Genomic DNA, 14,875 nt, shown 5'->3' on the forward strand with positions numbered 1-14,875 from the left:
ATGCAAAGCGCCCAATTTTATTTTTAAAATATAAGGTTTATTTTAAAAAATGTGAAAATTGATGTAAAAAATTCCAAATGATTGTAAAGCAAAACAAAATTTGACAGATTTTTTATTTTTTTTTGTAATCTATCAGTTGCGCTAGAACCCGCAAACATCTGCTACTTATATTTCATTTAGCCAATATCTGTTGAAAATATTGGTGAAAGATCAACAAATTCAAAAGAGGTATCGTGTTTGAAGTTCAGCAAAAGCCCTTAAATGATAGCAATAATGAAAAAAAAATTCAACATGGCGTGCTGAGACATAATCATAACATTCTGAAATCACGCATTATACACATTTAAAAAAATGTAAGACAGAGCATACCCAACCACTTAAAATAAAACGTGTTTGTTTATTGCAAGAAATTATTATTCTTTTTTTTTTGTACAGAGGAAGACGTTTCAGAGCGCTCATCAGCTGTTGTGTTGTGATGAAGTTTCAGCAGTTGGTACGACGACAACTGGAACCTGACGTACACTCCGGTGTACACCAGGGCCGTCCCCTACCTGCTGGGACTGGCACTCGGGTACCTCCTGCAGGTCCTGCGCAAGGACTTCGCCTTGTCCAAGGTGCGCGGACCTCGCCTGCAAGTGTGCGCGTGTCTTTCTCCAGCCATCTTCCTCTCTACTTCACTTCTCTCTCTCTCTCTCTCTCTCTCTCTCTCTTTACCTCTCTCGATCTCTGATCGAGGCATCTGTAATAGCCACAAAATATTTCAGAGTGAGCTGGTAGGCCTTAACTACAAAGCACACAGCAAAAGCTTTAGAATTATCAGTAATACCAAAAAAATATTAAAGGTATGAATTGTATTACTTTCCTCGCAAGAAAACGGTCGTAAGCAGTGTATTTGTTATATTTTCAGGCCGATAAAATTGCTTCAAAATTTGCTGTTCACCACGTCCTTTACAAAACACAAATCATATAATATGCAAAAGACGCAAAAAAAATAGCTGTATGACGAATGATTGGTTCTCAGCTGAAGTCCGTCATCAGCCAGTCCGTATCGGGCACCAAATCTTGGGGTATAATAGGCAAACAAGCACGCCACTTGCATGAACCCAAGCAATAATTGTTCGTAAACCACTGCACGCAAGTTCCAAGTCCATCCCTTGTCATTTAAGGAGTAATTGTAGATGGCGTTTGCTTAAGGATGAACGGAGGGTAGAATATAGCTGTGGAAGCCCACATACTCCAAACTGACGAAGCGCATATGGAGACAACATGATTGTATAAAAACTGCCACGCTGACCAACTGCTACTGTCCAACATAACACACGGCGCAGTCCAGTACAGTACAGGGCAAAAGTTAAGAATAGTTTAGTTGTAGCCCAAACAGCGTCTCAATGAAAATTTACACCAGTCATTAACGTAATTTAGACCACAAATGTATAATCACACGAAATACGCTAACCAGCGTAACAAAGGTGAAGTGCTTATCCTGCCCGATTCCTGGCAATGGTTTAATGTTGTCAGTAAGGGTTGAAGTCCAATGGTGGGTCGAAGCCAAGCTGTCCCGAGGAGGACTCTTAGATGTTAAAGTAGCCGGCTCGTAGCAAAGATGACGTAGCTGCTAAGCCCTGCTGTGGCGTGGTCCATGCGACGCCTCGAGGCTCGGCGAGCACATCATCTCGGACCCGATAGCAGCGCCTCGCCGCGGTCAGGAAACACAACAACCATGCGCCATAGTTTCTGTACGCGCGAGCACAGTCGCACCAACATTACCATAAAAACATTTAGCTAGGAGCTCTAAAGATTGACACAGAATAAAAATAACAAAAACAAATCAAATTTAAGTTTTGTAATTACACTAGTGAGCTAAACCAAATTAAATACACACTTAAAAGTAGTATAGGAATGACGGAGCTGGCCCAGGCGCCAGGCGCGTGGTGGTGGTGTCGGAGTCCGCCATCTTGGATTGTGACGTCACGGCGGCAAAAATTCCTCAAAATTCCTCAAAAATTCCTCAAAATGACTCAAAATTTCCTGTTTTAAGAAAAAAAATTCCCCTTTTCGAGGGAAAAATTCCCGTTTCGAGGGGAAAATTTCCCGATTTAGTCCTTAAAAATCCCAACGGCTAGAAATGTCCTGATAGAGGCTTAAGCATCCTTAACTCAAGCCTCAGTTAAGCCTCTATCAGGATGTGACCTTGACCTTTGACCTTGACCCCGACGGCCATCTTGGGTCCACCATCTTGGATGACGTCATTTCGTTTTCTCGAACATTCCGGCATTGTGTTATCGGCCATTTTGAATTATGACGTCACCGTTGCAATTTACATTACGGCCGCCATCTTTAAATTTATTATCCGATTTTAATGAAAAAAAATTTAAAAATTATAAAAAAAAATTAATAATAAAATTTTTAATAAAATATTTAAAAAACAAACATTTACAACACGGAGCTCGGAGTCCTCGGTTCAAACCCGACGAGTCAAAAAAATAAAAATGGCGACCGATCCTTCCCCCGAGGTGGCTGCAGGCATACTGACTCCTCACACTTTTTTTTTCAAAGCATATATATATATCGTCAGGTAGTATGACATCATGTCCGCCATCTTGTCTTCATCCACTGGAGACCACCATCTTGTTTTCGTCTGCTAGAGTGTGCCGATATCATGTAGTATAATTATCTGGTCACCACACCTTTGACCTTGACCTTGAACTTTGACCTGACCTTGAAATTTGACCTTGACCTTGAACTTTGACCTTGACCTTGAAATTTGACATTGACATTGAACTTTGACCTTGACCTTGAACTTTGACCTTGACCTTGAACTTTGACCTTGACCTTGAACTTTGACCTTGAAATTTGACCTTGACCTTGAAATTTGACCTTGACCTAGAAATTTGATTTTGACCTTGAAATTTTACTTTGTCCTTGAAATTTGACTTTGTCCTTGATGTCCATCACGGATCCATCATTTTATGTTCAGTACATGCTACCAGGAGCGACCACCTGCTGGAGTACACCATCTTGTGCGTGTACTCGTATTACCATCATGCTAGTTTTATTCTAACATGCTACAGTGCAGTAATCATTTATTATTACTGAGGTACCCACCATCATAAAATTTGACCGCCATCTTGAAATCATGTAATTATTTAGCTAGAAATGCGGGAAAAATTCCAATAGTCTCCGAAAAAATCATTTATTAATTTACAAATCGAATCGATGGATCCCTGTCCACGGTTCGATTCTTGACCAGAGACAGTTGTAACTAATTATTAAATAAATGTTAGGTTCTGTTTTCCATTACCTTTCGCGGAGTTTATTAATCATTCACTCTACGAAAATCAACTCAAGTCAATATACCGGACCAACGAATTAAATCAGTGCCGATTAGCCTATTATGAAAGTCTAATTTTTCAATAATCTGAATAACATATAAGCCGTTCATGTACAAAGCCACACATATAGATCAATTGCCTTCAGTCCATGAGACCGAGTCATGTCATTATCAGACGTATAGGCTAGTCATTTCAGGACCACATGACCTTCGTAATCCATCGTGACATTTTTATACATTCTAAAGGACCAAGTAACCTTGTAAAATATTTTAGTAACACCAAGAGGTGATAAACTAGTAAATATTCAATCACTACATTTTGTACTACGCGCAATCAACAAAAAAGGAAGCACCAACAACGAAAAGACAGCACCACCAACGAAAAGGCAGCACATTTGGAAGCACCGACTACGAAAAGGCAGCACATTTGGAAGCACCGACAACGAAAAGGCAGCACATTTGGAAGCACCGACAACGAAAAGGCAGCACATTTGGAAGCACCGACAACGAAAAGGCAGCACATTTGGAAGCACCGACTACGAAAAGGCAGCACATTTGGAAGCACCGACTACGAAAAGGCAGCACATTTGGAAGCACCGACAACGAAAAGGCAGCACATTTGGAAGCACCGACAATGAAAAGGCAGCACATTTGGAAGCACCGACAGCGAAAAGGCAGCACATTTGGAAGCACCGACTACAAAAAGGCAGCACATTTGGAAGCACCGACTACGAAAAGGCAGCACATTTGGAAGCACCGACAACGAAAAGGCAGCACATTTGGAAGCACCGACAACGAAAAGGCAGCACATTTGGAAGCACCGACTACGAAAAGGCAGCACATTTGGAAGCACCGACTACGAAAAGACAGCACATTTGGAAGCACCGACAACGAAAAGGCAGCACATTTGGAAGCACCGACAACGAAAAGGCAGCACATTTGGAAGCACCGACAACGAAAAGGCAGCACATTTGGAAGCACCGACAACGAAAAGGCAGCACATTTGGAAGCACCGACAACGAAAAGGCAGCACATTGGAAGCACTGAAAACGAAAAGGCAGCACATTTGGAAGCACCGACAACGAAAAGGCAGCACATTTGAAAGCACCGACTACGAAAAGGCAGCACATTTGGAAGCACCGTCATCGAAAAGGCAGCACATTTGAAAGCACCGACAACGAAAAGGCAGCACATTTGGAAGCACCGACAACGAAAAGGCAGCACATTTGGAAGCACCGACAACGAAAAGGCAGCACATTTGGAAGCACCGACTACGAAAAGGCAGCACATTTGGAAGCACCGTCATCGAAAAGGCAGCACATTTGGAAGCACCGACAACGAAAAGGCAGCACATTTGGAAGCACCGACAACGTAAAGGCAGCACATTTGGAAGCACCGACAACGAAAAGGCAGCACATTTGGAAGCACCGACAACGAAAAGGCAGCACATTTGGAAGCACCGACTACGAAAAGGCAGCACATTTGGAAGCACCGTCATCGTAAAGGCAGCACATTTGGAAGCACCGACAACGAAAAGGCAGCACATTTGGAAGCACCGACAACGTAAAGGCAGCACATTTGGAAGCACCGACAACGAAAAGGCAGCACATTTGGAAGCACCGACAACGAAAAGGCAGCACATTTGGAAGCACCGACAACAAAAAGGCAGCACATTTGGAAGCACCGACAACGAAAAGGCAGCACATTTGGAAGCACCGACAACGAAAAGGCAGCACATTTGGAAGCACCGACTACGAAAAGGCAGCACATTTGGAAGCACCGACTACGAAAAGGCAGCACATTTGGAAGCACCGACTACGAAAAGGCAGCACATTTGGAAGCACCTACAACGAAAAGGCAGCACATTTGGAAGCACCGACAACGAAAAGGCAGCACATTTGGAAGCACCGACAACGAAAAGGCAGCACATTGGAAGCACCGACAACGAAAAGGCAGCACATTTGGAAGCACCGCCAACGAAAAGGCAAAAAGGAAGCACAAGTTACGAGATCTAAGTCTTAGTAAGAAATCATAATACAAGAAATAAAAACATTACATTCTTATAATTTAAATTATTTATTTTATTGCTTTACATTATACAAATGCAAGTAAAACAAGTCAATATTGTATGTAGCCAGCATTCCTCAGTTCCTTGAGTATGAAGTATATTTCTTTGATGCACGAATAGTTTCCTGCACAAAGCGAACCATGTAGAAGTCTTAGCCGGTCAACCAATATGTTTGGATCTTTCCATGATGTGTAATCATTCTCTTCTACCACCATCTTCCTTGCACCTTTATAATAAATATTATGATCTCTGGTGTCTTCCGTTTTACCACCAACCTCAGAGTAACTTTCATGTTTGAGACGGTGATCATCACAAGCTTGATCAGATTTATTTAATATATCACGTCGTTTCCATCGTTTCGGTCTCAGGACACCGCCACAACCTTCGATCTTGGCAGCTTTAGGTGCTTCATCATAGTCTATGTCTTTGTCAACAGCCTCAGAGTCACTGTAACAATCACCGTAGAAGGAATCGTCTTCACCCAATTTACCGTAATAATTCAATGTTGATGATGTTGAAGTGTCTTCATCGTCTTCGTGCTTCCTTTTTAGGAGTCCATCATTTTTACAAAGTAGGAAAGATCTACTTGAATTCGGCTGGAATATATTCTCACTTTTCACGTTAAGGATTCTTCCATTGTCTTCATTCTTCCGTAAATCATCAACCTTCTTCAATTTAAGTTCTTTGTCGAGATCGGAAGAGCCAAGAAAATTATTGTCGTAATGCAGATCACTCTTCCTTAGGCTAGTAGATTCATCGTTGTCCTCTAGCTTGTACGCAGGCTTGGCGCTACAAGTTCTGCCATGTCTTTTTAGGCTCTCTCTCCGCGTAAACGACTTGCTACATCGAACACAACTTATCATATTGCGCAGTGGATTTTTAACACAGTCATTCTTCTCGTGTTGTCTTTTATTCTTTCTCAAGATAAACTCTTTACTGCAAAACTTACACCTATGTTCTTTCGATACAGCGTCAGATCCCAAATCGGAATTCATATTAGTTACTGAGACTAATGCCAGATACCAATTGAGTGTTTTAAATTAGATTCACTACCTAAATAGAAATTTTTTCATATTTCATCAGCGAGAATTAATATATCTCATGCAAAAGTACTTTATGCATGTAGTTCTGCTTTTCAACATCAGATGTCGCCACATGTTGCTTGCAGGTAAATAATATTTAGTTCTTTTATGCGGGATGCGGGATGCTCACTAACGATCGCAAAAGAAGGATGGCTTCGCTAGACTCCAAGGAAAAGGAAGTTCGTCTTGCATGTTGGTGCTCCACAGATGTCTCATGGCGTATTATTTATTTGACTGAGTAATGATATTTGTTAATTCCACCTGATAAAAATATTGCAAGTTTTGATTTAGTAGCAGAAATTATCGAATTAAATGTAACTCCAAATAAAATGACATGTCTCATTAGACCAAAAAAAATCCTTGCAGAGAGCGGTTTCTCAGAATAGTCAGAAACACTTGAAGAAACCACAGGAATGATTGCAAGAACACGGGAAAAACCATCAAAATATTGTCAAGAATAATCAGGAGCACACTGAGAAAACCACCATAATATTAACAATTATAATCGGAAGCACACGGAGAAAACCATCATAATATTGACCAGATTAATCGGAAGCACACAGAGAAAACCACCACATGTTTTCTTTGATATCATAAAATTACAAGAAAAAATATTTAAATATAAAAATAAATTAATAAAAAAATTAAAAAATTAAAAAAAATGCATAAATTTCTGGCTTGTAAACTTATCATTGTTGAGCAAAGATAGAGTTCTTGTACAAGCCAAAAATTTATGCATTTTTTTTAATTTTTTAATTTTTTTATTAATTTATTTTTATATTTAAATATTTTTTCTTGTAATTTTATGATATCAAAGAAAACATGTGGTGGTTTTCTCTGTGTGCTTCCGATTAATCTGGTCAATATTATGATGGTTTTCTCCGTGTGCTTCCGATTATAATTGTTAATATTATGGTGGTTTTCTCAGTGTGCTCCTGATTATTCTTGACAATATTTTGATGGTTTTTCCCGTGTTCTTGCAATCATTCCTGTGGTTTCTTCAAGTGTTTCTGACTATTCTGAGAAACCGCTCTCTGCATGGATTTTTTTTGGTCTAATGAGACATGTCATTTTATTTGGAGTTACATTTAATTCGATAATTTCTGCTACTAAATCAAAACTTGCAATATTTTTATCAGGTGGAATTAACAAATATCATTACTCAGTCAAATAAATAATACGCCATGAGACATCTGTGGAGCACCAACATGCAAGACGAACTTCCTTTTCCTTGGAGTCTAGCGAAGCCATCCTTCTTTTGCGATCGTTAGTGAGCATCCCGCATCCCGCATAAAAGAACTAAATATTATTTACCTGCAAGCAACATGTGGCGACATCTGATGTTGAAAAGCAGAACTACATGCATAAAGTACTTTTGCATGAGATATATTAATTCTCGCTGATGAAATATGAAAAAATTTCTATTTAGGAAGTGAATCTAATTTAAAACACTCAATTGGTATCTGGCATTAGTCTCAGTAACTAATATGAATTCCGATTTGGGATCTGACGCTGTATCGAAAGAACATAGGTGTAAGTTTTGCAGTAAAGAGTTTATCTTGAGAAAGAATAAAAGACAACACGAGAAGAATGACTGTGTTAAAAATCCACTGCGCAATATGATAAGTTGTGTTCGATGTAGCAAGTCGTTTACGCGGAGAGAGAGCCTAAAAAGACATGGCAGAACTTGTAGCGCCAAGCCTGCGTACAAGCTAGAGGACAACGATGAATCTACTAGCCTAAGGAAGAGTGATCTGCATTACGACAATAATTTTCTTGGCTCTTCCGATCTCGACAAAGAACTTAAATTGAAGAAGGTTGATGATTTACGGAAGAATGAAGACAATGGAAGAATCCTTAACGTGAAAAGTGAGAATATATTCCAGCCGAATTCAAGTAGATCTTTCCTACTTTGTAAAAATGATGGACTCCTAAAAAGGAAGCACGAAGACGATGAAGACACTTCAACATCATCAACATTGAATTATTACGGTAAATTGGGTGAAGACGATTCCTTCTACGGTGATTGTTACAGTGACTCTGAGGCTGTTGACAAAGACATAGACTATGATGAAGCACCTAAAGCTGCCAAGATCGAAGAATGTGGCGGTGTCCTGAGACCGAAACGATGGAAACGACGTGATATATTAAATAAATCTGATCAAGCTTGTGATGATCACCGTCTCAAACATGAAAGTTACTCTGAGGTTGGTGGTAAAACGGAAGACACCAGAGATCATAATATTTATTATAAAGGTGCAAGGAAGATGGTGGTAGAAGAGAATATTTACACATCATGGAAAGATCCAAACATATTGGTTGACCGGCTAAGACTTCTACATGGTTCGCTTTGTGCAGGAAACTATTCGTGCATCAAAGAAATATCCTTCATACTCAAGGAACTGAGGAATGCTGGCTACATACAATATTGACTTGTTTTACTTGCATTTGTATAATGTAAAGCAATAAAATAAATAATTTAAATTATAAGAATGTAATGTTTTTATTTCTTGTATTATGATTTCTTACTAAGACTTAGATCTCGTAACTTGTGCTTCCTTATTGCCTTTTCGTTGGCGGTGCTTCCAAATGTGCTGCCTTTTCGTTGTCGGTGCTTCCAATGTGCTGCCTTTTCGTTGTCGGTGCTTCCAAATGTGCTGCCTTTTCGTTGTCGGTGCTTCCAAATGTGCTGCCTTTTCGTTGTCGGTGCTTCCAAATGTGCTGCCTTTTCGTTGTCGGTGCTTCCAAATGTGCTGCCTTTTCGTAGTCGGTGCTTCCAAATGTGCTGCCTTTTCGTAGTCGGTGCTTCCAAATGTGCTGCCTTTTCGTAGTCGGTGCTTCCAAATGTGCTGCCTTTTCGTTGTCGGTGCTTCCAAATGTGCTGCCTTTTCGTTGTCGGTGCTTCCAAATGTGCTGCCTTTTTGTTGTCGGTGCTTCCAAATGTGCTGCCTTTTCGTTGTCGGTGCTTCCAAATGTGCTGCCTTTTCGTTGTCGGTGCTTCCAAATGTGCTGCCTTTACGTTGTCGGTGCTTCCAAATGTGCTGCCTTTTCGTTGTCGGTGCTTCCAAATGTGCTGCCTTTTCGATGACGGTGCTTCCAAATGTGCTGCCTTTTCGTAGTCGGTGCTTCCAAATGTGCTGCCTTTTCGTTGTCGGTGCTTCCAAATGTGCTGCCTTTTCGTTGTCGGTGCTTCCAAATGTGCTGCCTTTACGTTGTCGTTGCTTCCAAATGTGCTGCCTTTTCGTTGTCGGTGCTTCCAAATGTGCTGCCTTTTCGATGACGGTGCTTCCAAATGTGCTGCCTTTTCGTAGTCGGTGCTTCCAAATGTGCTGCCTTTTCGTTGTCGGTGCTTCCAAATGTGTTGCCTTTTCGTTGTCGGTGCTTCCAAATGTGCTGCCTTTTCGTTGTCGGTGCTTCCAAATGTGCTGCCTTTTCGATGACGGTGCTTCCAAATGTGCTGCCTTTTCGTAGTCGGTGCTTTCAAATGTGCTGCCTTTTCGTTGTCGGTGCTTTCAAATGTGCTGCCTTTTCGTTTTCAGTGCTTCCAATGTGCTGCCTTTTCGTTGTCGGTGCTTCCAAATGTGCTGCCTTTTCGTTGTCGGTGCTTCCAAATGTGCTGCCTTTTCGTTGTCGGTGCTTCCAAATGTGCTGCCTTTTCGTTGTCGGTGCTTCCAAATGTGCTGCCTTTTCGTTGTCGGTGCTTCCAAATGTGCTGTCTTTTCGTAGTCGGTGCTTCCAAATGTGCTGCCTTTTCGTTGTCGGTGCTTCCAAATGTGCTGCCTTTTCGTTGACGGTGCTTCCAAATGTGCTGCCTTTTCGTTGTCGGTGCTTCCAAATGTGCTGCCTTTTCGTAGTCGGTGCTTCCAAATGTGCTGCCTTTTTGTAGTCGGTGCTTCCAAATGTGCTGCCTTTTCACTGTCGGTGCTTCCAAATGTGCTGCCTTTTCATTGTCGGTGCTTCCAAATGTGCTGCCTTTTCGTTGTCGGTGCTTCCAAATGTGCTGCCTTTTCGTAGTCGGTGCTTCCAAATGTGCTGCCTTTTCGTAGTCGGTGCTTCCAAATGTGCTGCCTTTTCGTTGTCGGTGCTTCCAAATGTGCTGCCTTTTCGTTGTCGGTGCTTCCAAATGTGCTGCCTTTTCGTTGTCGGTGCTTCCAAATGTGCTGCCTTTTCGTAGTCGGTGCTTCCAAATGTGCTGCCTTTTCGTTGGTGGTTCTGTATTTTCGTTGTTGGTGCTTCCTTTTTTGTTGATTGCGCGTAGTACAAAATGTAGTGATTGAATATTTACTAGTTTATCACCTCTTGGTGTTACTAAAATATTTTACAAGGTGACTTGGTCCTTTAGAATGTATAAAAATGTCACGATGGATTACGAAGGTCATGTGGTCCTGAAATGACTAGCCTATACGTCTGATAATGACATGACTCGGTCTCATGGACTGAAGGCAATTGATCTATATGTGTGGCTTTGTACATGAACGGCTTATATGGTATTCAGATTATTGAAAAATTAGACTTTCATAATAGGCTAATCGGCACTGATTTAATTCGTTGGTCCGGTATATTGACTTGAGTTGATTTTCGTAGAGTGAATGATTAATAAACTCCGCGAAAGGTAATGGAAAACAGAACCTAACATTTATTTAATAATTAGTTACAACTGTCTCTGGTCAAGAATCGAACCGTGGACAGGGATCCATCGATTCGATTTGTAAATTAATAAATGATTTTTTCGGAGACTTTTGGAATTTTTCCCGCATTTCTAGCTAAATAATTTCATGATTTCAAGATGGCGGTCAAATTTTATGATGGTGGGTACCTCAGTAATAATAAATGATTACTGCATGTAGCATGTTAGAATAAAACTAGCATGATGGTAATACGAGTACACGCACAAGATGGTGTACTCCAGCAGGTGGTCGCTCCTGGTAGCATGTACTGAACATAAAATGATGGATCCGTGATGGACATCAAGGACAAAGTCAAATTTCAAGGACAAAGTAAAATTTCAAGGTCAAAGTCAAATTTCTAGATCAAGGTCAAATTTCAAGGTCAAGGTCAAAGTTCAAGGTCAAGGTCAAAGTTCAAGGTCAAGGTCAAATTTCAAGGTCAGGTCAAAGTTCAAGGTCAAGGTCAAAGGTGTGGTGACCAGATAATTATACTACATGATATCGGCACACTCTAGCAGACGAAAACAAGATGGTGGTCTCCAGTGGATGAAGACAAGATGGCGGACATGATGTCATACTACCTGACGATATATATATGCTTTGAAAAAAAAAGTGTGAGGAGTCAGTATGCCTGCAGCCACCTCGGGGGAAGGATCGGTCGCCATTTTTATTTTTTTGCACTCGTCGGGTTTGAACCGAGGACTCCGAGCTCCGTGTTGTAAATGTTTGTTTTTTAAATATTTTATTAAAAATTTTATTATTAAATTTTTTTATAATTTTTAAATTTTTTTTTCATTAAAATCGGATAATAAATTTAAAGATGGCGGCCGTAATGTAAATTGCAACGGTGACGTCATAATTCAAAATGGCCGATAACACAATGCCGGAATGTTCGAGAAAACGAAATGACGTCATCCAAGATGGTGGACCCAAGATGGCCGTCGGGGTCAAGGTCAAAGGTCAAGGTCACATCCTGATAGAGGCTTAACTGAGGCTTGAGTTAAGGATGCTTAAGCCTCTATCAGGACATTTCTAGCCGTTGGGATTTTTAAGGACTAAATCGGGAAATTTTCCCCTCGAAACGGGAATTTTTCCCTCGAAAACGGGAATTTTTTTTCTTAAAACAGGAAATTTTGAGTCATTTTGAGGAATTTTTGAGGAATTTTGAGGAATTTTTGCCGCCGTGACGTCACAATCCAAGATGGCGGACTCCGACACCACCACCACGCGCCTGGCGCCTGGGCCAGCTCCGTCATTCCTATACTACTCTTAAAATAGTTATAAAATTAATATATCACGTATGACGTACAATATAAGAATACATTCAGATGGGAGGCGGTACCATACGCTTCATCTTTCTTATGGCAGTCAATGGCGTGCCAGTTTAATGACGTCTCTTATTATTATTGACCAGAAATTTTACCAAGTTCTGCAACATCTTGGTTAGACCTCACAGTCTTGTGATCACTAAAACGGTCGCCGCTTGCTTATCGACACAAGCTGCTTAGTAGAAAATATCTCAGCCAATCATTGAACTGTTTCCTTGTCGCTAGAATTGTTTAACATATGCGTCATGGCAGTCGTGTGTTGGGGTTGTGAAATATATTGTCCCTTTGTTTGTTTGCATTTCGGTGTATGTTAATAATTAAATTTAAATACTTTTTTGCGTAAATTATCACTTACCATTAAAAAATTTCAACATGTTTACACTAGCTTGTTTGAAAAGTTTTGTTGGCAAATCGTTAGCCACTGGCGGCCTAGTGCGCTGAAGACAACATCTGTACATCACATCTTTGTTCGACCTGTAAACTCAGTGGTGCCAACCTCTGTAACGCAATTGGACGCGCGATGGCTCTCTCGGCACGGCAAGTTCTGGATCCGAGTCCCGTGATAGGCGTCTGTGTATTTGTAATGTCTAAATACGGTAAAACAAATGTTTCTAGTCAAAGAAATATCAGTTATTCAAATAAATCGTTCGAGGTTTATATATATAAATATAAATATATATATATATATATATATATATATATATATATATATATATATAGTAGTATATAAATGGGGCTTCTGGCACTGGCTTCTGGCTGTGGTGCCTGTGGTGCCGACCGCCATCTTGGATTGTGACGTCACGGCGGCCATCTTGGATTGTGACGTCACGGCGGCCATCTTGGATGACCTTGACCTTGACCTTTGACCTTGACCTTGACCCCGGCGGCCATTTTGGATCCGCCATCTTGGATCCGCCATCTTGGATGCATCGTAACAGGACACAACGTAACGGGACACAACGTAACGGGACATAACGTAACGGGACAAGTAGATCACGGAGGCCATCTTGGATCCGACATATTTAAATCGAGCGCCCCACTCATTATGATGAAATTTTCATCTCTGTCGCCATATTGATTTTTTTATGTTCCACTGGAGGCTGCCATCTTGGATACCGACGACTCTGTTTCAGCTGTTTGTTCCTAGATAGCGCCAGCGTCGCTTTTGATTTTTTTTATGTTCCACTGGAGGCCGCCATCTTGGATACCGACGACTCTGTTTCAGCTGTTTGTTCCTAGATAGCGCCAGCGTCGCTCTTGATTTTTTTCTGTTCCACTGGAGGCCGCCATCTTGGATACAGTCGACTTTGTTTCAGTTGTTTGTTCCTAGATAGCGCCATCGTCGCTCTTGATTTTTTTTCTGTTCCACTGGAGGTCGCCATCTTGGATACCGACAACTTTGTTTCCGTCGTTTGTTCCTAGAGAGCGCCAGCGTCGCTCTGTCTCATCACATAAGGTCGATGTTCCATTACCTACCAGAGCTATTATGATCCTTATCGACATATTAAATTTATTTTTTTATGAAAAATATATTGGAAACGCTGTGATTCGAACCATCACAGCTCTGATCTCTAGGTTGGAAAACATACGCCTTTAACCGCTCGGCTATCGAGACATGTACCAGACTGAAAATTAAATAAGGTATATAAAAAAAATAACATGCATATTTGGACTTGTAATTTTTTTAATTTAAAGTAATAATAGCACCACCTGTTCGAGACAGAACCACCATCTTGTATTAAGACGTAACTGTTGCAATTATCTTTATGGTCGCCATCTTGAAAATCCGTAATTCTTATGTTAGAAAATCGGGAAAAATTTCAAAAATCATTAAAAAAATTAATCAACCTAATTAAATAATAAAAAAATCCTTTAAACCACCGTTGCACTTTTCGTGACGACCGCCATCTTAAAATCACCCGCTGGAGATCATCATCTTGTTTTCGTCCGCTAGAGTGTGCTGATACCATGTTAGTATAAGTATCTAGTCACCACACATTTGTCCTTGACCTTGAACTTTGTCCTTGACCTTGAACTTTGACCTTGAAATTTGACCTTCACCTTGTAATTTGACCTTGACATTTAAATTTGACCTTAACCTTGAAATTTGACCTTGACCTTGAAATTTGCCCTTGACCTTGAAATTTGACCTTGACCTTGAAATTTGACTTTGTCCTTTAAATTTGACTTTGTCCTTGTCGTCCATCATGGATCCGACATTTTATGTTCAGTACATGCTACCAGGAGCTACCACCTGTCGGAGTACACCATCTTGTGTGTGTACTTGTATTATAGAGTACATTTCCATCTGGATGATTTTATTCTAACCCGCAACAGTGCAGTAATCATTTATTACCGAGGTGCCCCCGCCATCTTGAAATTCGGCAGCCATCTTGAAA

General features: G+C 40.7%; 1 protein-coding gene across 1 annotated transcript in view; it reads left to right on the plus strand.

Moving 5' to 3' along the window:
* The window catches only part of LOC134537684 (nose resistant to fluoxetine protein 6-like), a 94,823-nt gene that overhangs the window by 35,964 nt on the left and 43,984 nt on the right, over window positions 1-14,875 (plus strand). The window contains exon 10 of the mRNA XM_063378398.1: window positions 482-614. Within this exon, the coding sequence (XP_063234468.1) occupies window positions 482-614 (133 nt within the window). The remainder of the gene's footprint in view (window positions 1-481; window positions 615-14,875) is intronic.

This window comes from Bacillus rossius, chromosome 1 (genome assembly GCF_032445375.1).
Source record: "Bacillus rossius redtenbacheri isolate Brsri chromosome 1, Brsri_v3, whole genome shotgun sequence".
Classification (NCBI taxonomy): domain Eukaryota; kingdom Metazoa; phylum Arthropoda; class Insecta; order Phasmatodea; family Bacillidae; genus Bacillus; species Bacillus rossius.